The sequence below is a fragment of the Cebus imitator genome, unplaced genomic scaffold (genome assembly GCF_001604975.1).
Source record: "Cebus imitator isolate Cc_AM_T3 unplaced genomic scaffold, Cebus_imitator-1.0 Scaffold320, whole genome shotgun sequence".
Classification (NCBI taxonomy): Eukaryota; Metazoa; Chordata; class Mammalia; order Primates; family Cebidae; genus Cebus; species Cebus imitator.
Window position 1 is genome coordinate 1,000,553 of NW_016107635.1, and position 27,001 is coordinate 1,027,553.

The 27,001-nt window shown below is 44.7% G+C and overlaps 1 protein-coding gene across 1 annotated transcript in view; it reads left to right on the forward strand.

Moving 5' to 3' along the window:
• PAPPA (pappalysin 1) overlaps positions 1–27,001 on the forward strand; it is a 255,350-nt gene that overhangs the window by 221,121 nt on the left and 7,228 nt on the right. The window contains exons 19-21 of the mRNA XM_017504315.2: positions 2,942–3,051; positions 12,454–12,525; positions 17,555–17,653. Coding sequence (XP_017359804.1) covers positions 2,942–3,051; positions 12,454–12,525; positions 17,555–17,653 — 281 coding nt within the window. The remainder of the gene's footprint in view (positions 1–2,941; positions 3,052–12,453; positions 12,526–17,554; positions 17,654–27,001) is intronic.

Below are 27,001 nucleotides of genomic sequence, written 5' to 3' on the forward strand. Positions count from 1 at the left end.
CTGAGGAGGCTTCTGAGGCAGTTATGAGCCCTCAGAAACTTGCTGTTGCTGCCACCAGGGCTGCCACCCTCCCCGCGCCCACCAGGAAGGAGCTGCGGGGGCCTGGTGAGAACACCACTCTGTAAAAATGCCAATTGTGGCTCATATATCACAACACAACAGCCTGGTCCTAAAGCCCCAGAGCAGGTGTAGGGGAGGGGAGCCCGGAGGAGGGAGGAGAAAGAGAAATTAAGACATGACTGCTGCATAGGACAGCAAGTGTCTTCTGTTTTGACCACGGTTTTTTTTCTTCTTTTTTTTTCCTCTCTTGGGATAAGACAGCCTTAGTCTATGTCTCAGAGGCTGCATTTTTTTTTTCCCCAAAAGAATTTTCTCATCACAGCCTTGTCTCATCCTTGCTCCCTAAAACCTCCTTTAGAATGGGTCTTATGATAACGCACGCTCCATAAGCAGCTTCTGACTGCTTAGGGATTTCTGCTGCTTATTCTCATCACTCGTCGTTTTCGTCTGTGTGTGTCTCATTTCTTGTCTCTCCTCTGGCTCTCACCATCTCTCCTGCTTCGATGGCTGCCTCCCTCTCTCCTCTCGCTGTGTGGCTGCACTGTATTGATTGTGGGGCCTGGAATCAGAGATGTGGCCCTCTCCTCACCAGCTTTGTGCCCTGAGCTTTATGCCTTTGGCTCTCCGGGTGTTATGACACCCGTCTCAGAGGATTTGTAGGGAAATGAGATAACATAGAAAAACCATGGGGTGAGGCCAGGAATTGCCCCAGTCAGGTTCAGTGTCCCATTGTTTGAAGTGAAGGGCTTCTACTCGCTAGTCTGAGGCAGGAGCATCGCTTGAACCAGGGAGGCGGATGTTGCAGTGAGCCGAAGTTGCACCACCGCACTCCTGCTTGGGCGACAGAGACTCTGTCTCATAATAAAATAAATAAATAAATAAAAATTTAAAAAGTGAAGGGCTTTTAAACATGGTCCTGCCACTCCATCCTTCCTCTTTCTTTAGATTTGTGAGCCTCTTAGACTAGAAAGGACCATAAGGTGGCAACAAAAAGGGCAATGGATAGATTACGTACATATCCATGTATACACACCTCTATGTATATTACATGTGTATGTGTGTATGTATATACTATCTGCCTGTGCATGTCATGTTAGTCATTCACCCTTTCATGGACTCATTACCTGATTTTTTTTTTACATCATATATATACACATAGGTGTGTGTATATGTATGCAATTAGCTATTTTAAAGGCCCCCTTCCAAATATACATATGTATATTTTGTATCCATATATACATTTTGTATGCATGTATATTTGGAAGGGGGGCCTTTAAAACAGCTAATAGAACAGGATATTTAAAGAAAAGAGTTGACTTGCTCCTAGTGAACTATTTAGTGTTTTGAAGGTGGTTTTGATGTGATGACAGGGAAATGACCTCTTTCAGCCCTTGTCGGATTCTGGCAGGTTGCTTCTTTGCCCACATGAATAAATGCCTCTTTGGGGCATTTCCATGGAATAGGCTTGATTTTTCAGATGACCTCAGGGTGTTTGAGGTCAGAGTAAAGAATGAATGAGCTGAATTACAGCCAACTTTTCAACCCACAGCCTGGAAGTCAACTGTCTTCATCCAGAAGTTACCGGACCAAACGCTTCTATGTAGTAGCCTTGTCTCTCTCTCTTAGTCATTTACCCCTTATTTGACTCATTACCTGAGGTTTTCTTTTTTTTCATTCTTTTATCCATTTAATCCATAATTTACTCCTTCACTTATCCCTTTATGCACTTACTTCCTCCCTCATAAGATACCTTAATGCATATTCATCATTCAGTCATCATTCCATTCATTTATCCATTAATTCACTCATTTCCTCATCCACTGATGCACTTATTCACTCACTGTCTCTTACACTCATTTCACAAACATTTACTGAGTGCCTACCATCTGCCATGCATAATGCCAGGTTCTGGACACAGAACAGGGAGCATGCGTAATGCTGACCCTGTAGAGTTATAGTCCAGCAGGGAGGAGAGAGCTATTGATATCACACTCACCAAGCAAAGAGATAATGGTCACGTGACAATTCTGTCATGGGCACCTGTGAGGTGCCTGACCTGTCGGGAAACCATGGAGGTCTTCTTTGAGCAAGTGGCACGGGATGGAGGTCTGTAGGATTATTAAAAATGCACTATTTGGAGTGGGAAGGGTCTTTAAGGCACAGGGAAGGCAGGGATGAAACCCTGGAAAAAAATAAGCTGGCATTGCATTTATGTGCTCATCGTTCATTCGGCCAATACTCTGTGAGCTCGCCCACTGTGTCAGGCATCGGGTTAAACTCCTAGGTGAATCAAGTGCAGCCGGTGATGGAGTACTCTCACTGAGTTGTGGAAATCAGGGCAAACTTCTTAGAATAACTGAGCTGGGCCTTCGGATAGAATCTGATTATGGGAAGGCAGACTAGAGGACATTTCAGGAGATGGGGTGAACAAGAAAAGAAGCACAGAGACTGAGAATTGTGGACTCAGATGGAAAACCAAGTGTAGTTCAGTCTGGTTGAACCAATCAAAGATTGAAGGTGGTTAGTGAGAGAGACTGAGCAGACTGCAGGAGGTATTTTGCACCCAGCAAAAGGGCCTGTATCTTGTTCTGGATGTGGGGAGCCTTGGAAAGGTGTTTGAGCAGAGGAGGAGCTGGATCAAACTAGGCTCAGGGCCGATGAGGGTGGCAGCAGGAATCAGCCATATGGGAGGCATGTGAATGGAGTCAGGGAGATCAGAGGTGGTCCTGCCCGGGGAGCCTTCTCCTTCCCAATGCCTTGAGGTTGGGTAGCTGAGTCCACCTGGGACCAGGGAGCAGCAGGGCCCACTCTGCAGGGGGACCGTTTGCAGAAGTGGAGGGTCTGGGGCCTGAGCCATTGCCTCATACTGTGTTTCCCTCAGGGTCCGAGTGTGCCACCTCGTGCTTGGACCGCAACAGCGAGTCCATCATCCTGCCAATGAACATGACCGTGCGTGACATCCCCCACTGGCTGAACCCCACGCGGGTGGAGGTGAGTGACCAGGGACATCTACCTACCTGCAGCTAAGGGGGAGGGAAATGATACTGCTGAGCATTGCTATATCCTGGTCCTGAGTTCCTTCTTTATGTCATTTAATCGTCACACTCACACTATGGATGTGTGTTGGGGGAAGCCGGGGTAGAGTGGGGAGGAGACTTATTCACAATCATTTCTCTAGTCCTTAACTATTTAATACTTTCTCTCTGTGTCAGGTCCTAGGTAAATGGCCTTTTATTTTCTGTCCCACTAAATGCTGATATCAGCCTAGGAATAAACTGAGGCACCAGTAACAGAGGTAGGGAACATAGAGCCAGGTTTCAGACCCAACTCTGTCTGGCTGGAAAGTTCATACTTAGAAGGATGGCGCTGTGTGTCTTCTCTGGTGCCTTCCCATGTCTGGTGCCCTCCCATGTAGCCTTCCACTTTATATAGCCTAGGTTACTGGTATCTTTCTCCAAGCTTTACCTATTTTGGGGAAAGCAATTAATAGGTGTCTAGCAAACTAGTAACATCAATTGTTTGTGGAGAACCTGCCGTGTTCATGTGGCTGGTGCTTAGCACCAAGACACCATTTAAGTCTCAGTACAGTTGTATGAGGAAGGGCTCATTGTCTGCATTTTCTAGTTGTGGACACTGAAATCTCAAAAGTGAGGCCCCGAACCAAGGCTTGAGCCCAAACGCGAGTCTGAGTGCCATGCGCTTCCCACAGTGCCAGGCCAGCATGCCCCCAGCCAGATGACTCTAGAGGCTCCCACCTCTGGGCAGTGTCAGTTTGACTTTGAGGTCAGCTATTCCCATTCACCTTCGTGTCACCCCATCAAGTGGGGCCTCTGGAGCTGATGTGGGCCCTGCCCTTGTCCCCCAGGACATCACAGATCCCAGGCCTTATGTGTCACTCTGCGCATTGGCTCCTCACCCTGGAGAAAGCGAAAGGAGGAGGCCAGAGTTGCAGGGTGGGTGAGGTTCAGCTCTGTGTCTGTCTGCCAGCCTACTGCCTGGGGTGCTGAGAGGCCATGAAGCCCAGGGAGCTGCCGTCTGCCTCCCTGCTGCAGATCACACTCTGGAGAGCTGGGCAGAACCCGATACTGGGTGTACTGTTTCTCAAATGCACTGAGGGCACCATTGCCAGGGCTTACTCAGCGCTCCGGGCATGTAGACCTGGCCAGACCCCTCCACCCCTCTGTGTGCCCCGGCATGCTCCTCCCCTCCTTTCTGCTTCCTCTTTCTCTTCTGCTCTCCTTTTTCTGTCTCCATTTTATTCTCTCTAATCTCTTTCCTACCTGTCTTTCCACTCTGTTTTTCTCTCCTCCCTCTTCTATCTTTCCCCTTGTTTTGCCTTCCTCTCTGCCACACTCTCCTTTCCATCATCCCCTCGTTTCTCTATCTCTGCCTCTGACTCTCTCCGTATCCCCAAGACAGCCCTATTTCCCAAACCCCAAGCTCTTTCATCTGTTTCCTCCACCATTCCTCAACCAGAATTCCCATACGGATTCCCCTGAATGCCCCAGTGCACCCTGTCATGCTGACATACCCGGGCATGCAGGGAGCCCACATGTCAGAACCTCAAGGCAGCTGGAGATCGTGAAGGACAGGCTCCTCATTGTACAGATAGGGAGACTGAGGCTTATAGAGGAAGGTGGCTGGTCCACACAGGCAGCACAGCTGGAACAAGCTGGACTTGTGATTGACAGCTCCTCCCATATTACCAGTTCTCCTTTGGTTTCCCACCCTAACTCCCACATACCCAAAAGCAGGTGAGTTTGACTCATACGCAGAGTAGACATAGAAGACCTCCCTCTCACCCCAGTATCAGAGATCTTCTTGGCCTGGCTCAGCCTCCCACTTAAGACCTTTTTCCTACCCCCTGGGCAAATTCCCACCCTTCCCTCTGTGAGCCCTGGGCATTAAAGAGTTCAGTTATAATTCACTGTGAAATAAATCCAGGGATTTGAAAGCCTGCAGGCTGCCCGCCTCCCCATCATTGCCCACCCGCTGCCTGCCTGCCCCATCCCCCACCCAGTTCCCTGGTCTGCCTGCCTTTATTGATGCTGTCCTACCGAGAGAACCATAACGAGGTTCAGACCTTCACTGGTCTCTGGAGGCCTCATTATCCAGGAGGAAAAAAAATGTGGTAGAAAAAGGGAGGAGGGCGAAGGGCAGAGATTGATGATTTCCAGGAATAAGGCAGAAAAGCTGGCCTCTGTTGCACCCTTGCCCCTTGTGCGGTGAGAGCTACAGAAATAGAGCTGCTGGTGCAGGTGTTTCCAGGCCACAGGAGGCCCTGGATAGCTCCTCTGCTTTTTGAGGGTCTGCCTGTGAGCACCAGTGCAATTTAGATGGCTGGGGGTGAGGCTCTGCTCCAGCTGCTGCCACTTTTATCCCCAGGTAAGAGAGTGAGAGGCAAGAATGGACATTTAAAGGGCACTTGCTGTGATCAGGCACTGGGCAGGCACTTCCTTTCCTTTGTTTCCACCCCCACCCTCTACCACACACGCATAACCACACACACATTTCCCCAACAGGTAGATAATAGTCTCTTCCTGCTTCCAGTGGAAGTAATGGAATGACAGAGACAGAAGACACTTGTCCAAGGGAAGTTGAAGAGAGACCCAGGCCAGTCCGATAGTTTACTTCAGCTGTCCCCGCAGCCGCTATGGAATGTAGAATCATAAAGGCAATGCATTTACTGATGGCTTTCCAGGGATGTGCTGGCAGATAGTTAACAACTGGCTCTCCACAAACATGAAAGTCTGATTTATAGCATTTCCCAATTTCTGTGATATAAATATTCCTACCGTGGCGGATTTCAAGGTTTCCAGATTGCTGTCACTGAGCACAAGATCCAGGCACTGTTGGCTCTTGTGAGCCTGTGCAAGCCAGCTGTGGCCCACCACTGCCGCTTAGCCAAGACAGGCTCTATTTTAACCACTTTACATATATTGACATGAATGAAGAGAATGATGACTGCTTAGAGGAGTGGAATGTCAACATTGAGATCACAGGTCATGACGGGTACGCCAGGACAGTGAGCTTTGTGAAGGCAGGACCGTGGTCATATTATTTACCGCAGTACCTCCCTCAGTGCCTAGCAGCAGTAGGTACTTGCTAAATATTTATGATTGCTGAGTCAGGTGACCAAGGTTCTAGTGTAAGCCTTGGCACCTTCCTTCTATATGTCCTGGAGTAAATCCTGTCACTTCTGTAAGCCACAGTTTACCCATTAGCGAAGTGAGAGCTAGGCTTCACTCAGGAGTCACAAAATGAAACACCATCCGAAGGAGGCAGGTGGAGAAATGAGTGAAGCAGACCAACATACCCTTTTGAATGTTAAACACTGAGGCAGCCAAGTGTGGCGGCTCATGCGTGTAATCCCAGCACTTTGGGAGGCCAAGGTGGGCAGATCACCTGAGGTCAGGAGCTCAAGACCAGCCTGGCCAACATGGTGAAACCCCGTCTCTACTGAAAATACAAAAATTAGCCAGGCGTGGTGGCACGCACCTGTAATCCCAACCACTCAGGAAGCTGAGGCAGGAGAGTCACTTGAATCCAGGAAGTGTGGAGGTTGCAGTGAGCTGAGATTGTGCCACTGCACTCCAGCATGGGCAAGAGAGTGAGACTCCATCTCAAAAAATAAAAATAAATAAATAAATAAATAAATAAATAAATAGAATCACTGAGGCATATCAGTAGTAGTAGCATTTACTATAAATATTTCAGAAAGAAAGACTTGCAGAAAAATGTAACACCCATACACATACTACCCAACTTAAGAAATAAAACTTTATAGATATTGTTGAAATCCTTTTCTATTTTTCTGTTTTTCAATTTTTTAAATTTTTTTTTAGTGGAGATGAGGTCTCACTATGTTGCACAGGCTGGTTTTGAACTCCTGTCCTCAAGTGATTGTTCTGCCTCAGCTTCCCTCTTTTTTTTTTTTATTGAGCTATAACTTATATGCTAATCTTAAGCATAAGGCAATTATAAATTGTTATGTTTGTGTACACTCATGAAACCATTACCCATATTAAGATGTGGACCTGTCCAAATCTTCAGGGAGCCCTCCCTCCCCATGCCAGGCCATTTCCTCAGCACCAAGGTAACCACTATTTTGTTCTCTATCATGATGGATTGGTTTTGCTTGTTTATAAATTTCATGTAATTGGAATCACGAGCCATTTTCATACGAGTATTTTTAACTTCTATAAAGAGAAACACAATGTACCTTCTTTTTTGTGGCCTAAGCCACCTTCTTCTCAATCACTTTCCCTGCTCATGCACTTTTGAAAGTGATTAGGGGTACAGAGAACTCTTCCTCTAATATAATAAACAAAATGATACAAACTCAATCATGGATGGAAATGCCCCTCAGGTTCAATGCTGGAGAGACTGCAGGGAATGGTGGAGACTATGGCAGACTATGGAAAACATAGTTGTTTTTCTGCTTCCAAAGGGGGACAGCTGTAGCCAAGTGCAGCAATGTGGAAATGTGGGTCTCCTGTGGCCAAATTTTTCATTTTTTCTTGGGTACAAGAAATCTGGAGTTTTTAAAATCTGAAATCTCTTTCTTTTTTTAAAATTTTGGCAACTAATTTTGACTTTTTTAAAGTACTTGTATGCCAAACCAAACATTTCTGTGGTTTGTGTAGCCTAGAAGCTGTTGGCTTGCAACCTTTGGATGAGATAGACTATTCCAGCCTGGAGATCTAGAATTCTGGGGTGGCAGCCTGTCTCCATCAGTTCCTACGAGATAGATCCAATTTGCTCACACATTGTCCCTTGCCCAGGGATGCTGACAGTGTTTCACAATAGAAAATGCATCTCCCTATCCTCAGGACTTTGTAATTCCTCTGGGTGCTGAGACCTTGTCTTTCATAATAGCTTCCAGAAAAAAAAAAAAAAAAAAAATGGGAGGAGGAAAGAGAAGGGAGGGAATGAATTAAGGAGAGGTAAATTGCCACTTATTGTCTCTCTCTAATATGTAGACATGGTTTGCTAGGCAATTCTATATGTGCCACTTCATTTTGTCTCCATCACTCCCCAGTGAGGTAAGGATCATCACATTGCAGATGAAGAAGCTGGGGCTCAAAGAGGTTGCCACTGCCCAATTCACACGATGAATGTGGCAGAATTAGCTAATTGCACTGCCTTCCATCCTGCAAGGGCAACCCTCATACATGTCTTTTAAAAATATGTGACACATGCAGACAGAGAATGCAAAATTCATTTCGTGAAAAGAAGGGAGCTTTGTGGAAAACCCTGCCGAGTGTCTAAAGGTTAGAGGTCGAATGGTTCAGAGTGACTATTTTAAGTCCAGTCTAACTGATGTGCAGATGGAGAACTAAGTGTGCTGGAGGGGAAGTCCATAGACAACGAGATGCAGCCAGAATCCACCTATTTTTTCATTCATTTACGGACACGCTCATACATTCATTCATTTGATTATTCATTTGTTCATTACTTATTCAATAAACATCAAGTATGCACCTCCAAGTGGCAGATATTCTTCAAACACTAGGAATACAGAGTGGGAAAGGCCTAGGCTTTTAAAAAGCTTACCGGAGAAAGAAGCCAGAAACTCAGTGGCTGATAACAAAAAGCAAATAATAATCATAATAATAACTGATACGATCCATTCATAGCAGGTCCCATATATCAGGGAAAAAGCCAAGAGGAAAAGGTCTCATCTTAGAAGACATCCAGGAGGGGTGTGAGATCGGGGCCTCTGGATGAGGGGGCTCTCTTAGCTGCCTTCTCACATGTCTTTGGCTCTGCTTGGGGCCTGTCTTCTTTGGCCTTCATCTTTTAGATACTATACCCCCTCCAACATTTGTCTCAAAGGGCCTTTCCACCTTTCTGAACTTTGGTCTTACCATTGGTCAAAAGAGTAAGCTATTTTATACTTACAGCTTCAGGGGATAGTATACTTTGAAGGAGAGCATAGTGTTCAAAGCCTAGACCTTAAAACCAGATAAATGTGGGTTTAATTGCTGACTGTCACTACCTATGTGTACAATTTGGGGCAGGTCATTTAACTTCTCTGTGCCCCAGTTTTCTCTTGTGTAAACCAGAGTCAAAAATAGTACCTATCTCATAGTTATGGTGAGAATTAAATGAGATAAAAGCTCTGAGCACCGGGCTGAGGGCATAATATTTATTTAATAGAGGATTTTGTGCTGATGAGGATGAGGATACTGGCGGTGATGATGGTGTTGATGTTGGTGGAGGTGGTGATGGTAGTGACGGTGGGTTAATGCTGGTGATGATGGTGCTGGTAATGGTGATGCTGTGATGATGATGATGATGAGAAAGCAGTGCAGATGATGGCGGTAGTGTTCATGGAGGTCTTGAGGATGATAGTGGTGATGATGATGGTGGTGCCAATGGGGATGATGATGAGAATGATGATGATGGCAATTGGAGCCAGGAAGAAAAGATAGTCTATTCTACCTACCACCAAGCAGGAAATGAGAGCCCTCTTACAAAACCTTATCTGAAAAGGCTCTGGCTGGGCTAGATGTCTTACTAAAAGAAACAAGGCTGACATTTGACGGGCCCCGTCTGGGATCTCCCAACTTCTCCTGCATAAAGTGTAAGTATTCCTTCAGATCCCACTGCCTATCCCCTTTCCCAGTTCTAGCACGCAGAGGGGCCCTGTAGTGAGACAGGCGGGCATGCAGCCCTGAGTAATAGTGGAAAATCCAAAAGCCTTGGAAAGATAAATAGGCTTATGCAGTTAGTATAAAAGTCCTTTTTCCCAACTCACGTCAGGTAAGCCTCAACTGACAGAAACCTGTACAACCATACCAAGACACTCCTACAGATGGATTAAATTAGCTCTCAAACAGGGGAAGGCATGGGCATCAAATCCCTAGTAGATTCTAACTCTGCTGTTTTCTACTTCTTGAACCTTTACCAAATGCCCCCCAACATCTCTGGATTTTGACAGGGAACAGACTCTCATACTTAGAGATGAAAATCTGGTTGAGAGAATTAAAGCAGGTGATCCTCTTCACCCAGCCCCATGGCTGGGAGGCAGAAGAGAAGAAGGTAGCTTAACTGGGAGAAAGGAACACTGACACTACCCAAATTCCCTCATCTGCATTTGTGTCACATTCCTTCCTGGATTTGTTCACTGTGCTCCATGCTTCACCCTGGAAGGATACAGACATGTCTGAAACTCAAGACCTGCCCTCAAGAAACCTAATAAATTGGTACTAGGTTTACCATTTTCACATCATTTATATGAATGCATCATCTGAACAAGTCTATGACATTTTCGGTACCCATCCTATGGATGAGAGAACTAACCCTCATAGTGGAAATTTACAAAGCAATTGCAAATCAGAATTGCAACCACATCTGTCCTATTTCATATCCCATGACTTTTCCCATATACCACCTTATGAGTGTATTAGGGGAGGGTAGACAATTTCAATAGAAGCAGTAAGGAACAAGATAGTAGATTTCACATTGCAAGATTGACTGGGAGATCATCAAGTTAAGCTTTCTCCAAGGTCTTTGAATATCTTGGAGGATGATAGTGGCTACATTCAGGTTATACTAAAATGATCCTCTAAACTAGACTTGTTTAGAGGACAAGTCTAGTGCTTGACTTTAGATGATCTTCTGATGCTCTAGAAGACAGGAAGCCAAGTAATTATTGCCCATTGATAAAAATCATCTCTATTTTGAGAAGAATCCATTCCTTTATAAAATAAATATTTGTTTAGCATCCCCTCTGTGCCAGGCATTGCTGAAGGCATGGGATATCTCATGTGAACCTGAGATGTTATGGAGCCGAGAAGAAAGGCACCCAATCCAGTGTCAGAGTCACTTGATTCCCTTTGTCATAACCTCACCAAGAAACCTAATTACAATTTGGCTTCCATATAGGTCTGCCCTCAGGGAGAGAATAGGCTGTTCACATGGATTTTCCACATTCTGGCCCATGTGACTGTTTATTTTTTAATTAAAATTAATCAAGTGGCCTCTCAGTCAGTCAAACAAGCTCTGATCATGTGGACTTCCCTGGCTGGTTGCTGACAGTTACCTCAAATCTAAGCATGTGCCATTTTATTTTATTTCATTCTTCAAAGAAATAATTGTAATCTGGTGTGAAAACTGGGGCATCTATGGAGAATAGAAAAGGGAGCTTCTAGGATTTTTATGGTGGCCCTATTCCTGATACTATGTTATCTTTCTAGTCTTGTTTAGCTTTCTTCTTTCATCCACTTTTTAAAATATCATCATGTTGGATTTTATGTTAGGAGCTTTATTAAATCATTTCTGAAACAATCGGTTATTTTCAAATCCTAGTTTCTCTACCTAACAGCTATGGAGCATCGGGAATTTATTCTCTTATGACGCAAGATTAATCCCCACCTCACACGATCGTGGCAAGAAATAAATAAGATAATGCATACAGTAATTAGCACAACAAATACACTCATATATATATTTTAGTTGTCGTTATCATCATCATCATTTTTAAAAAGGAGGCTATAAATAAGTGCCTATAAGCTCTGCCTGATGGGGCTAGGACAAGTACCACAGAAGACATAAGTTTTCAGCAGACATTTTAAAGATTCTCAAAATGACAAAATGGGGAAGGGCATTCAGGGAAGGGGCAGAGCAAGAATGAATTCACTGTGGGCAACCTCAGGTAACCACGGGAAGACCCGTACGACATGGCAGCAGGTGACAGCAGGAGGAGTTCTCTGTTTTTCCAGGGTTTTGAGCCACAGGTTGGTTCATTCGTCCAGCAACCCATTTGCTGGAATCATCTGAAAGGCTTGCTTGCTAAAATGCAGAGTCTCAGGGCGTGGCCTCAGAGAGTCCAATTCATTAAATCCAAAGCAGGGCTGAGGAATCTGCCATTTTAACACACTCCCATGGCAGTGCTGATGAAAGTGGCCTTCAGCTCATGCTTTGAGAAACACTGCTCCACATTTTTCTCCCATCTTCCTGCTGCAGCCACACACATACAACATGAATGCACACATACACATGCACACATGAAAACACACACATGCATGCACACAGACCCCTCCTCCTCCAGCCTTATCTCAACTCCACGAATGGATCAAACGTCAGTTGAGAATTTTCTGAAGGGCCTTTCTGATCATGTCTCCACTCCCAGTTCTGCTTCTCCTCAACCCTTGTTTCTGCCAGGGAAATACAGAACCATGACACATACGGTGAGCACAAATATTATTTTAATCTTATGGCTCCTGTTATTGCAAGTACGCGGGCAAGTTCTCCTTGTAAACGCCAGGGTGAGGTCAGGACTTGGAAGGTCCCAGAAGAGGTGGGGTGGTTGAATGTGGTGCCAACACAGACATGGGTCCCTCCCAATCCCAAGCCCATCTCACCTCTCTGTCTCTCTTCCCACAGAGAGTTGTCTGCACTGCTGGTCTCAAGTGGTATCCTCACCCCGCTCTGATTCACTGTGTCAAAGGCTGTGAGGTGAGTCACGGGGAAGGCACTCTTCAGTTCCCTGGAAATAATCCAGCTATTGTTATTGTTATTGTTGTATTAATGTTGGTTATGCTTTGTCATACCTACTGAGTGTTGAAAATATCCATTTAGCAGACTTCTTGGACAGGGATTAGCAGCCTCATTTTACAGATGATGGAATTGAAGCAGAGAGATATAAAGAAACATACTAAAAATCACAGCGAATGGGTAACAGAGTTGGGTTCCAAGCCAGGCTTTTGTGGCTCCAGAGCCTGTGGTCTACAAAATATGGGATCTGTAAGAAAGGAAGGGCAGGAGACTATAATGACTTACCATCTAGAATATGCTAATGTTGGAAATTTACCAACATTATTATATTTAACCTTTACAGAGTCAGGTGAGGTGGTTTTGTCTTTCACGTCCATTTTACGGATGACCTTTACTCGCAGACCTGTGCCTTCTGCCCCACATCTTAGCCATTTACTCACACTTCAACCCCAAAAGGAATATGAATGCCTTAGATATAACATTGGGCCGAAGTGGAAGAGGCTTTTGGACCCTTAAATTCTGTGACTTCACAGTTGAGCCATTCCCTAGAACTTGGAATTATAGAGATCTGGCTCTGTGATTCAGTGACAAGTTTGGGAGGACTCAAGGGGCATGGTTCTTGGGACCTCAGCTGTGTCCTCATGGGAGGGCTGTCCACAGAACTCAAAGACATTTCTGTACATTACTCTGCCCCTTGTGGCTCTTCCCAGCTGGCAGTGAAAAAGTGGCCCCAAATCCCTTCCAGGTGGATGGCCAAACCTCTGTAATTCATCCAGAGTCCACTGAGGAAAACGCAGGTGAAAAGGATCAGACCATGCCCTAGAAAAAGTTGTATTTGATGAAACTCTTAGAATGCCAGAACCAGCAAGGCTCTTTTGCCTAATCTCAACTAACCTTTTTATTTTAAAAATGGGTAAACAGAGACCCAGGCAGTGGCTGGATCTAAAATTTGATGCAATGTCAGAACTAGGAAGGCTTTTAATTTGATCAAGCTCTATTTTCTTGGTGTAGAAAACGAGGGCCAGAGAGAGGATGAATTGTTCAAGTTAGCACAGCATGATAACTGCGAAGACAAAACATAAGCCCAGCTCCTCTAACGTCTGTGCTGCTGCTTTTCTCCTACTACCTGCCTGTGATCCATTCCCTGACTCTTAAGTGTCACCAGACAATCCCTAGGTCACACATTTCTGTCTCTACATTCTTGGGGGATTTCCTGAGGGCATTTGACATTGCACTTGACTTTTGGAACCTCATTCTCCCAAGCATCAATTGGGAGTGGCAAAATCAAACCCAAGGCCCTGTGGCTATTGCTTACTTCTATCTCTCTGGATCAGTCCAGCATTTGGGGAAAAGAAAGCTTGAGTTACCTGGGCACTCATTATGCTGAGTTGGCAGTCTGGGCAACCAGTGTGACAGCAGAATTCAATCCCTTCTTGGATTCAGTAGTGAGGCCCAAGAGACCCTCACCTGTCAGGCTCTGAGCCCTCCCAGTGATGCTTATCGCCTTCGCCCTTGCAGGTGCCCCTCATCTCCTTTCCTCTTTAGCTTAGTTCTAATACTGCCTTGTCTGTAGCTGAAAAGTATGCTTAGAAGAGATACAAATTCTGGGACCATCAACCTCAAGTATCCAGAGGTAGCCAAGACAAAGGGTTTGGGGACCACTGAGCCCCTGTTCTGTATACCACGCTGGGTCCAAAGTGATCATTCACTTACTTGTTCATCAAAGCTTCACTGAGAACCTCTTATATGCCAGATATTGTTCCAGTTCTGGGAATATATTGGTGTTAGTCCAGTGAAAATAGTAACTATGCTCTCCTTGAGTCATCTGTGGTATCTTCTTTTCTGACATCCATCCATCCATTCATCCATCCATCCATTGATCCACCCATCTACCCATCCATCCATTGTTTTACTAAATAAACATTTATGGAATCTATATTTGCATAAATGCCAGACATTTTGCTAGGAATCTAGAATACAAAAATGGATGATGCTGACAGTATAGTGAAAGAGATAGACAATTAAAGAGAAAATTCTAAAATCCTGAAGAGCTATCACCAAATCAAATACAAGAAGCTATGGCAGCACAGAGCATCCTGAGGCTATGAGGGATGACATTTTGGAGAGGTAACATTTGAGCTAGATCTTGAAGGATGGTTTGTTTGTCTGGATGCATTACTAGTAGAAGTAGCAACATGAGATAGACCAGAGACAGGAGAAATCTCCAGGTAGCAGAGTTTTTCTCATGTTGTTCCCTATCTCTAGAAATTCTCTCTTCTCCAACCCCATATAATTAACTCCTGTTTATCTTTATGATCTCAGCTGAAGCACCATTTCCTCAGGGACACCTTCACTGCACTCCCTGTCCAGATCAAATATTTCTACTCTTAATAGCATCACGTACCTCTTCTCCATAGCTCTTATTGGAGTTGAAATGGGTTAATTACATGTGTGATTATGTGATTAAAATCTGTCTCTTCACTAGAGTATAAGGTCTGGAGGGGTAGGAACTATATCTGTTATTGATTCACCATTGCATCCCTTTCCTTAGCATAATGTGTAACACATAGTAGGAATTAAATACATAGGATTGAATAAAGATAAATGGATGGATGGATAGGGGGAAGAAAGGGTATGGTTGCAGGAAGGAACATATAAGATAGAGTAGGTAGTGATGGGACTGGAGAATTTTTTCAGGGCCCAAATAGAAAAGTATCACCTTCACTTAATTTTTCTCTTTTCCCCTAGCTACTTCTTTACCAAGCCAGTTCCTTTTATTCGAAGGAAGGGACAATTAGTCTCCATCATTAGTCTGTTCATTTATTACATAAAAAAGAACATAGCCCACAGGCAGACCTCCTGAGGCAGGAAGGAAAAGAAAGGGTTTATCCTTTCTTTGTTGTTTGTACCTGCTGCTCTAATGTGAATGTGAAGTGTTCATTCTGGTGGTCACACAGCAGAGTCACACCTGAACCCACAGCCAGTAGCATGCATACTCATACACCTGAGCTCAGGTCTTCCTTGCTCTTAGAGCTCTGTCTAGCTGTGATCTTTTTAGACTCGAATAGTGGAGTGAAGAAATGAAATCTGACATCATGAGTTCCAGGTGCAAAGGTTCTGTGAGTGAGAATTTGAAACAGAGATGCAAAAGCCAGGAATGCCACATGGGATGGAGCTCGGTTCTCTCTGGAGCGGTGAGGATGGGAAGGGGAGACTACTGGATCACAGTTGGTGTGCTTGGATGCAAACGTCTTCAACAAATGACATCTCTTTCCCATGAATGAGTCACTGAGCTTTAGAGACCCCAACCATCACTTTAATCAGAGTGGTTTCACTTTTATCCGCTTTCTATATTGAAATGTCACACAAGAGTGCATTTGATGGTGAGGAGAGGAGTAGGTTCACTGTTTTGAGAAATCAGTGAGCCAATCTGACCTCTTTATTTCATTAGTGGGAATCCTGAGGCCTAGAGGAGATAAAGCCACTTAACCAAAACCGCTAAGTAACCACCCCCTTGGCTGAGGTTGGGAGGACTAGAACCCAGGTTTTCTCAATTCCTGCCAACTGCCCTTGCCACTATGCCAGTACAATTACATTCCACTTCAGAAAAGTTACGAAGAGCCACAGTTGAGTGCAGCTTTAAACGAGGTGACTGGGGGACAAAGACAAACTAGACATTGCCCGTGTCCATGAAGAGCTCACAGTCTTGCACGAGCAGCAGAAACAGAAACAGACCACAGAATACAATGACAGAAACAGACCACAGAATACAATGTGGGGATGAGGAAATACAAGTTACTGGGGAATCCAAGAGACTTCTGGACTTTCCCCTAAAAAGGCTCTGGGTTCAGATAAATAATGGCTTGACTCTATTATCTTTTCTTCATCTTTGGAGTGTCCCAGGGGTGGAAAAACACATGAAAGAAAAGAAATAAATCAGTATATGCTGGAACAGCCAAGAGTGATGAAGTAAAAAACCACAGAGCTGGGCCGGGTACAGTGGCTCATGCCTGTAATCCCAGCACTTTGGGAGGCCCCGGTGGGCGGATGGCCTGAACTCAGGAGTTTAAGACCAGCCTGGGCAATACATGAGCAATACAGTGAAACCCCATGTCTACTAAAATACAAAAAATCAGCCGGGCGTAGTGGCAGGCACCTATAGTCCCAGCTACTCGGGAGGCTGAGGCAGGAGAATTGCTTGAACCCAGAAGGCAGAGGTTGCAGTGAGCCAAGATCGCACCACTGCACTCCAGCCTGGGTGACAGAGCCAGACTCCATTGCAAACAAACAAACAAAAACATAGAGCCAACTTAGATTTAAATCATCTGCTCTGTGCCAGTGTGATTTTGGGCAAGTCCCTGTCTTTGAGTCTCAGCGTCTTCATCTGTAGAGTGAGAATAATAATACCTACCTCACTTATTGTTTGGAGAGCAAAAGAAGAAAACAAACATGTAAAATGTGTGACATCAAGTACATCTGCCGTCCTCGTGAGAGGGAGCCCACCATCACATATAGACCACGGTGCCAAATTTCTATGAGTTCTTACATTTGATCTTAATGCCTCTTGGGCAGTCTACATTCAGCTTCCTCACATATTTGCATTTATTTTATTATAAATTATGTTTTTAATTACATACTGCTGAAAATAGTGAGAGAAGGAGGCTCACATTTTCTGGTCATTTCTTTGAGTAAAATGAGCCCTCTTTCAGGAAGAAGTAAGCCATCTATTTTGTGGTTTTGCATCCCCAAGCACACAAGAGTATGTCTCTCAGCATCACCTCACTCTACTTGGAAAAAACTGGGATAGATAAGAGTCTTTGCGAATGGTAGAGGTGGTAGCTTATTCAGGGGGATGTTGGGGATGTGAAGTCTGGTGGGCTAACCGGGGAGGGCCGTGAAAAGATGACAGACACCCAAAGGACTGCAGATGCCAGCTCACACTCCAGGCTGCTAACAAGGCCTCATTTCCTGCTTCTCTCTCCCTTTCCAGCCCTTCATGGGAGACAATTACTGTGATGCCATCAACAACCGAGCCTTCTGCAAGTACGACGGCGGGGATTGCTGCACCTCCACAGTGAAGACCAAAAAGGTAGGCCAGTGTGCAACCCTCAGTAGCTGCCTCCTGCCCGCACCTCCAGCTTATGGGGCCAGGATCAGCCCTACGTGCTGGACAACCCATTGTCCTAACTATGCCAGCATTGCCCACAAGCTTTATCATCTCTCTCTCTCTCTCTCTTTTTTTTTTTTTTTTAATTCTTTTGGTCAGTAGTTGAGCTAATATCATGTGCTGGACCCTGGCTGATTTTTGCAGATATGGTTCTCAAAGCTTAGAATCAGATAATAAAAGTGCAATGTGTACTTTCCCCAGGGAAGGACGATGTGCTTTGGGGGCTAGGCGAGGGGTCAGAGAAGGCCCTGCAGAGCAAGAGGCATCTGCCCTGAAACTTGAGGGATAAGAGGAAGGGGTGAGGAGGCAGGAGGTGGTCAAAAGAATGGTGTCTTCTAGGTCAGGAGACCGGCGTGTAAAATTCCAGAGAGAACACATGGTTTTAGGGGGTAGGGCTGAAGTCTAGGAGAGAGAAAATAGGACGTTCCTAATGAGGTCATTTACAGTCTCTGAGCATTTTATTCTCTATCATATTTGTCATACCTTAGAATTAGGGAAAGATGGTCATGGTCATGATTTTCTTTCCTTATGTCAGGACACACCCAGGAGTGATTCAAGTGTTTCTAGTAAATCAAGGAAAAACATTCAAGTAGATGCACATTAACCCCTCACAGAAAAGTGGTCACCTCCATTTTTCTCCTGACTACAGCTGAGATCAGAGTGTGGGGCCCCAGCCAAGAGTTGGGAGGGAGGTGGTAACCCAGCCAGCCCGGGCTGAGAAGCGTTCTTGTGATGAATGTGTTAATGGAAAACTATTTCTATTTTTATATTCATCTGCAATCTGAGCTGAAAGATCATTTCATCTGTGTCGTTTTAAAGAAGGGGGAATTGAGTGTCTGAGACAGGAAAAGCAAAGAATCATAGTCAGTCATGGCTAAAGAGCCCTCTATGACTATCTTGGCCCAAATGTTTCATTTTATTAATATACAGGGGCACTGAGGCCCATAAAAGAAGAATTATGTGTCCCAGGTGACAGAGTAAGTGATAGAAAGAGTGAGGCTCCTGGATTCCAATCCAAGTCCCTTTATGACTTGGTTTCTTCAAGAAAGATGCCCTGACCCAAAGTACAGAAACGAATGGGATAAGACCCAAGGAACACGCTCTAACCGAATCATTTGGTTGAGGAATAAAAATTCTGGGATTGTTCAGGATCCGTCAGTCCTATGTGGGCAACAGTTTTTAACATGCCTACTTTCTTTGGTTTTGGTTTGGTTTTGATTCTTGATAGGACACTGAAGGTGTACAATTTTTGCTTAAGTAGGCGAAAATAAAATTCATTAACAGAAAATGAATTTTAATTATGAAATAATGCATGTTGGAACATTCAGAAAGAAGAAAACAAAAGAATTCACGTATTATCTTAAAACCCAAAGAAAAACCACTGCTTTTTATTTTGGTGTATTTTTTTCCGTATATTTTGTTAAGTGTTATGGTATTTTTGTCTATGTATCACTGCCTCTCCAGCTTGTGATTGTGTCACCAGCTACTTGGGAGGTTGAAGCGGGAGAATCACTTGAGCGCAGAGAGGTCGAGGCTGCAATGAGCCATGATTGTACCACTGCACTCCAGCCTGGGTGATAGGGTGAGACCCTGTCTCAAAATTTTAAAAAGAAGAAAAAATATCTGATAGTAGTATTAACTTCTCAGCTGTATTTTTTACTCCATTGTGTTTATTATATGGTTGTGATGTGTGATAATTTATACAGCCATGTACTTCAACTTTTATTTTTAACTTTTGGATTATTTCTTTTTTCTTATAATTTAACTAATGGTGCTCATGAATTTCTTTGTACATAAAATACTTTTACAGCTCTAATTATTTTATCTTTGAGTCTTAGAAATGAAATGCCAAGGGAAAGGTGTAAGTATATTTAAGATTCTTGACACCTGTTTCCAAATGAATATAGTGAACAATCATATCTATTTTCTTCCACTGAAGTCAGCCACCTTTGAACTTGAATGGACAATGAAGTTTGTGTTTGAAATAGAAGTTTGTATAGAATTATGGCACCATCTGACACCAATAGTTGGAGAAAGAGCAGCTCTGTTTAAAATAATTTTCCTACCTATTGCAACTTATGTACTAAAACATAAAATATGAAGCTGATTTTCTGAGACAGAACTTTCCAGAATGGATTCCTTTCTCTACAGACAGCATTGTCAGAATATGAAGTCATGAGATTGAGATTCAGGTCCAGATGCCGAATTATTATAGTAACTTTACCATATACATCTATTTGAACACCAAGCCACCATTTGGCTCTCTGGTCCGGTACTGAGTTCCACTACAGCACTTTCAGACTCCCAGGCCCGGACATAAGCACAGACTCTTCACTAAGGAACCCTAAAACCAGTTTTTTGCTAGTTCTGAATGCATTTCATACACTTTTTTCCCCCTTGTCTACACACATTATAAATGTATTTTGGGCTTCTTGTGTTAAGACATCCTCTTCTTGCACTTTAAATTCTTGTTTCCTCTGGTTGACTGAGGCTGCAGAAGGCAGATGGCCAAGCTGCCTTCATCCAATGAGATGAGTGTCCATTGACGATGTCTGTGTGCAGCACCAGACCAGTTTGTGGACCAACAGTATGTTTGCCCTTGTGAAACTTGTAGTCTATTAGGGGAGCCTGTTATTAAACAGGGAGCCACACAACTATTGCATTTAATTGCTTTCGTGGAAGAGGCAATGATGAGACAGTGTGAGATTTTATGGAGAACAGCATGAAGGTCTGAGGAAGCTTCTCTGAGGAAGGGACATTTACGTGAAGATCTTAAGAGGGAACAGGAGTTTTTCTAGTGAAGGTGAATAGTGGATGGGGGTAGAGGGGAAAGAGCTCTTAAAACTGTACATGAAGAACGGATTAGAGAGACGAAGGGCCTCCTTTATAGCAGATAGGGCTTTGCCATCATTCTTTTAGTTGCTGGCAGGTGTTTGGGGCTTTTCAGATGCAAGATTCCTAGAAATCTGACTTCTGGAAAAGAAAAATGTCTCAAATTAAAGTCACACTTCCTGTAGTTTAGATTTCCCAGTTTGACTTTTAAGGAAACTCCACCTTCTTGAAACTTTTCTCCTCTTTCATGGACACCCCCAACTACACCCTGCAGTAGACTGGCTTAGAGGTGGCAAGAGACGGAGAAAATAAAAACACAAGCCTTCCCTAAGTGAGCTACTGTGTATTTCAGACACTCTGCCAGATACTTGGCCTCTGTTTTCCTCTTTAATCCTCATGTCAACACAGAGAGGTCACTATTCTTATCCTCATCACACAGATGAACCAATCTGGGCTTACAGTACATATGGGACTTGCCCAAGCTCACTTGGCAAATGAGTGGGGAAGCCCAAGTTTGAACCCAGTTCTGTCTGACTCACAAGCCCTGTTCTTTCTCCTGCATGGGGCTGAGTTTCAGAAGAAGAAAGCATGTGGAGTGGCTGTGTCCTTGGCACACCTTGGCATGGTCCTCCCAGTTCTGGTTGGAGACATTTTACCATGAGCCCAGACTGCCAGGGAACCTTGTGTTTGGGACCCCTCCCTTGGCAAAAAAGGAGAGCAGCTTTTCCCAGCAGCAGAGATGGGGTGGGGGAAGATAAGTCTCCCAGCCTTGCCCATGATCCCTGACATCCCCAGCAGCCCAGACAGGAGTTTCCGCTGGGCATCCACAGGGCAGAAGAAAGTTCTGGTTTGTTTCCAGCTTCCACCGCAGGAAGCCTCTCAGAGAAGGAGAGAGGCTACTTTCCTCTCGTGCCTCTGCTCTTACCTGCTGGACCTGTTTATTTACCACTTGTCCCCTCAGCCCCAGTCCCATATTGTGAGACCGTCCCTTCCCTTAGTCACCCAGGCTGGCACTCAGAGAAACTCACCCCTGGGGCAGATATGCTTCAAGCACCTTCCTAAATTACAGGAATTCCGTTAACTGAGCACTTACTATTTGCTGGGCTGTGGCTAGTGTCTCTGTGAATGTTATCTCAAACTCCAGAATAATTCAGCCAAGTAGAACGTTGAGGCTGTGGGAAGTCGAATTATTTGTACAAGGTGGTGGCAGAGCTGTATTTGGGATTTAGGATTTCCTAACTCAGAACAAATTGTAATAGCTAAGAGTTATTACTTGACATGTCATTTCATCACCACAATAATCCTGTTGTAGTTTTTTTTTTTTTTTTTGAGATGAAGCCTCACTCTGTCACCCAGTCTGGAGTGGCTCACTTCAGCCTCCACCTCCTAATGAGTTCAAATGATCTTTCTACCTCAGCCTTCCAAATAGCTGGGACTACAGGCACACACCACCGCACGATGCTAATTTTTGTATTTTTCATAGAGAGAGGGGTCTCCCTATATTGCCCAGACTGGTCTTGAACTCCCGGTCTCAGGTGATCCTCCACCCTCAGCATCCCAAAATGCTGGGATTACAGATGTGAGCCACCTTGGCTGGCCCTAGGTGTTTAATCCTGATTCTGTAGATGATGAAACTGGGGCTTAGAAGGGTTAAGTTCACACAGCTAGCAAGTGGTACAGCTAAGATGCAAACCTAGAGAATTTAAGCCACACAGAACCTCCCTCTGACCCCTTGGCACATCCTTTTGCAGCGGGCTCGTGTCTTGCCCAAGCTTCTTGTGTCTTGTGTCTTGCCCCTTGTAGGTGATCTTCTTGCTCCATCGACCTCTTGGAATGGAGTTCTTGCCATGAACTCCAGGCCCAGGGTTAAGCACTCAGCATCTTCTACCAGTCTTCCTTCTTGCCAGTTTCCACCTAAATTTCTTCCCAGTTCCCAGGGCTAGGGCCTCCGTGATGCCTTGGCCCAGCCTGATGCCTGTCTCCTCCCTTCATGCTCCCTCCCTTATTTGTCTGTATAGACACCAGCTGTTCCCCACATCCACCTTATGGAGTGACCTGGGCCTGGCTGGCAGACGAGAGCAAGACAGTGCAGGAAACTCTGTCTGACAGGGGTGTCCAATTTCCTACCCAGACACCTGCCCACAGTGTGAGGCAGACAGGAAGGGGCAGGACTCAGCCTCTCAGGATGTCAGTTTGTTATTTTCCTGTTGGAACCTTGAGGAGCCTCAAATACAAAGCAGATTTCCAGAATGGTTGCTCCAAGGGTTTCCCTTCATGACAAAAAAAGAAAAAATCAGTTTATAGTTGGAAGCATTCTAAGTAAGCATGTGTTGGGATGTGAGGGAGAAAAGGGAAACAACTTTAAAATATTCAACATACCAAAGCTTTCTAAGGTGTGGTGGCCTGGAACACTAGCTGTGGTCATGTTTCAGACGGCTGCCAAGAGACTCTTATAGATGTCTGGGGAGTTGGGGTATAGTCCTGGTTTTGTGACTTAGCTCTGTGACCTTGGGTAGGCCACCCCACCTTCGGTTTTTATGTCTTGATATTTGAATTAGATTCCTGTCTAAGAACTCAACATACCAAGGCTTTCTAAAAATGGGCCTAAGGACTCTTCACATGGCTTCTTGGATGAGGTGGTCATTGAGAAGGAAGTTGAAGGCTAGTTAAGACTGAGCCCTGCAGAGAATAAGAAGAGGTTAATCCCAGAAACATATCTCAGCACAGGATGGTGCATCCAATTCATGCAACTGTGTGTAGGGCTACCATATTTGCTAAATGACAGATTTGCTAAATCTCAAACCCTACCTAAATGTGAACATGGTTTCCTAAGAAAGGACATTATACCCAACATGTAGCACATTAGTCGAAGAAGGCTACTGATTCTATAAGATATGGAAAAATAATCAATATCATCATATGGAAAGCAGCCTTCTTAGCAGAGTAGGTGAGAACCTATATCGACAAAGGGCTGGGTATTGGATAGCTGACTTGGGAATGTACATCAATGTCTCTTCTTGACCCAGAAGCCAGAATAGCCTTTTTAAATCAAGTCAAATCATATCACACCTCTATGCAAATACATGCAGTTCCTTCCCATTTTACTTGGATTGAAAACCAAAGTTTTCCCAATGGCCTATAAAGCCCTTGGGAAAATGTGGGTGCTTTGCCCACTCACCCACATTGCTTCTCTGACTTTGCCCCTTTCCCACTGTCTCTGCCTTGCTTATTCACCTCTCACCCTCTGGACTCCTTGCTGTCCTTAGCTCAGCTCAGGCATCCTTCTACTTTACAGCTTTGTCACTGTGTCATTGGCAATTTCTTTGGCTGAGGATCCTCTTCTATTCATCTTCATGACTCACTCTTTCACCTCTTTCAAGTCTTTGCTCAAGTGTCATGTTCTCAGTGAGTCCATCCCTGATCACTCATCCCACCTCACCCCTGGCATTCCCACACTCATTTGCTTTGCCTTCTGTTTTTTTTTTTTTTTCCCCTTACTTCCCTAATACTTGCCACCCTGGCACATACCATAAAATATATTTATTATTTATGATCAGATGACCCCACCCCTCTTGATGCTCGAATACAGAATTCAAGAGGATAAGAATGTGCTTCTCATTTGTTTATTGATATATTCCAATTTCCAGAGTACCTCACTGTTTCCTGTCCAATAGTACGTACTCAACACCCACAAATAAATACTTTTTGAATGAGTGAATTTAGGGTACTACTTGCTGTGTGGTAGAAACTGTGCTAGGCAGTGAGCAAGAACCTGGTCCCAGCTGCCCTGAATTCATGGCTTATGGATAAGTAGCCAGACATTTAGAGTATAGCAAGCACTCATGGAGACACAGCAAGTAAGGAGGTCAGCAAAGTTTCCTCGAGATGGCAGCACCAAAGGCAATACATGAAAGGTCCAGAAGATATTACCCAGAGGAAAGCAATAAGGGAGGACCAGAGATAGGAGTGGGAGGGAAAAGGGTATCTCTGGCCAAAGGAACAGTCTGTGCAAAGGCCCAGACATTAGGGAAAGTGTTAAGGAAATTATAATTCCCTGAATATGCCCAGAGCATGGTGCAAGGGGAAAAGGGATAAAAGATGAGCCTAGATGGATAAGCAAGGCTTTTATCACCCAAGCCAGGGAGTTTGAACTTTATCCAGAGGCCAATGAGGGTATTCAGGAGGATTTGAAGCACTGAGCCAGTCTAGGGAATCCCAGAAGGCCTTTTGGAAGGAGCAGATGTGCTTAACTTGGAGGATTAGTAAGAGACAACAAACAGATGGCTAAGCAGACTAGAATAACTCTTCCATGTTCAAAAATTACTGGCTTCTGGAATGTTATTATTACCCCCCCCCCACTTTGGAATGTAGCCCTGTCTTTTTCCTTATGGATGAAGTAGACACTCATTTTAGCTTGGTTCTATGATGGAATCCAGCCCTTCTATCCCCACAACTTATCTTCATTATTATCAACATTATTACCACCACCATCATTACCTCACTGTCAAAACCATCACCACCATCATCATTTATTGAGCCATATTTTATGCCATGCATTATGTTAAGTGATTTACTTGCATTTCATACTTTACCCAACATCCTTCTGTGTGGTAGGACTGTTAGTACCTCCTTTTTACAGACAGAGAAACTGAAGCCCAGAAAAAAAGGTAACTTGCCTGATAGCATACACCAAAGTCAGTGACAGGGCAAGGACTCAAACATGGCTTTCTCTCATCTAGGCCAGTGCTTCCCTCCAATTTACCAGATTTTTTCCACTTTGTCCTCCATTTATCCACATGACCACTTTATCTTCATTTAAATAAGCTTCTGTATTCATTAACTGTCCCATGTCTTATGCCAGGTACTATATCCATCCTACCTTTAAGAAACTCACAGGGGAATCATCATCCTTGGCATCATGCCTTTATCTACTTGGTCTCATTAAATCTTTCCATCAGCACTGCGAAGACCCTGAGACTCCACCAGGTGAAGTGACCTGCCAGTGACCTGGCTCCCAAAGCCAGCAGGAGACAGAGTCAAAGCTCTCTGACCATCAGCACAGCACGACTCTTGTCCCTCCCCTACCAGTACCCCCAACATGCTCTGCTAGTTACCTCCCTGTTGAGTCTGAGTCAGAATCCAGCCCCTGCGTGTCTTTCAGCCCTAGGCAGGATCTGCAGCCAGGGCCTTGTGGTACAGTTGCCTGAGCTGCATTCCTGAGCCATTCACATTCACAGATGGAGGTGTTAGCCTCAGCAGCTCACCCAGAGGGAGAACCATTGTGCCTGAGCGCCGTCTCTAGCCCTGGGTAAAAAAGGAGAGAATCCTGGCCCTTAGACGTGGACCTGGCTTGCTAACAGAATCCCAGAGTGGGTGGCCAAGCCATTTATGGGACAGCCTAGCCACATGGTGCTGAGAATCCCCAAATGTAAACTGGCCACCATGGTGTTTGTGCTGTGGGTGGTAGGTTTTCTTGGGAGGCCGCCTGGGGGAGAAGGTGGGGGAGCTGCTTGGGGAGTCAGGGAATCTGGCAGTTGGGCTCAGAGGTCTGATTTTATCAAGATGTGATTCTTCTCTCCATGCCTCAGTTTCTTCATCTGTGAAGAAAGGACCCCGACTCCCCTTCTGCCCTACTCCTGGGGCATGGTACTGAGGAGTGCCAGGCCACCTACTAGCCCAGTGACTCATCTCTTTGAATCGTAGTTTCCTTTAAGATGTAAAATGGGGAAAGTAAGAATAGTTACCTTCTCAGCATTGCTGGGAAGAGTCAGTGAGATAGTAATGCACGTTGAGTTTAGCTCAGTGCCAGGCATATGATAAGGATAAAGGTTATTGGTGATTAAAAAGAGAAAGCAGCAGGCAGCCTTTTCAGGTTGTGAAGAAAATTCCTTCTTTTTACTCTCACTTGCTGAAAAGCTCTCAGGTGTTTGAAGTGGGGTTTGGAATCCGGCATCATCAACTCACTGACTGGTACTGATGCCTGGGACAGGTTAGTTTTGCTTTAGACATTCTGAAGCCTCTATTTTCTCATCTGAGAGATGGGTAGCTAATAATGATAGTCTCACAAGGTGGTACAGAGTCAGAGAGCTAGCATATAGAAATCGTCTGGCATGGGAACATCTTTTGGAGTCACTAGTGTGTGGACAATGGTATTCACCGCTTGAACCTGCATGAACAGGTGTCCCCAGGTCCTTTCCAGGTTAGACCTAGGAATACCTAGAAATCTCCACCCTTTTCTTCTCAGCTTTATATCTGTGATTAGTGAGGAAGCTTGTAACAGAAGAGGCTTTGAATGGGCAGTTCACAAAGAAGCAAGAGGAGGGAAGAAAACACCATGTATCTCCTCTGCATTGGGCACTCTGAGAGCTGGATTGGATATGACATGACTTCACTGACTCCTCACCAGAGCCCTGTGAGGTCTTTTTTTTTTTTTTTTTT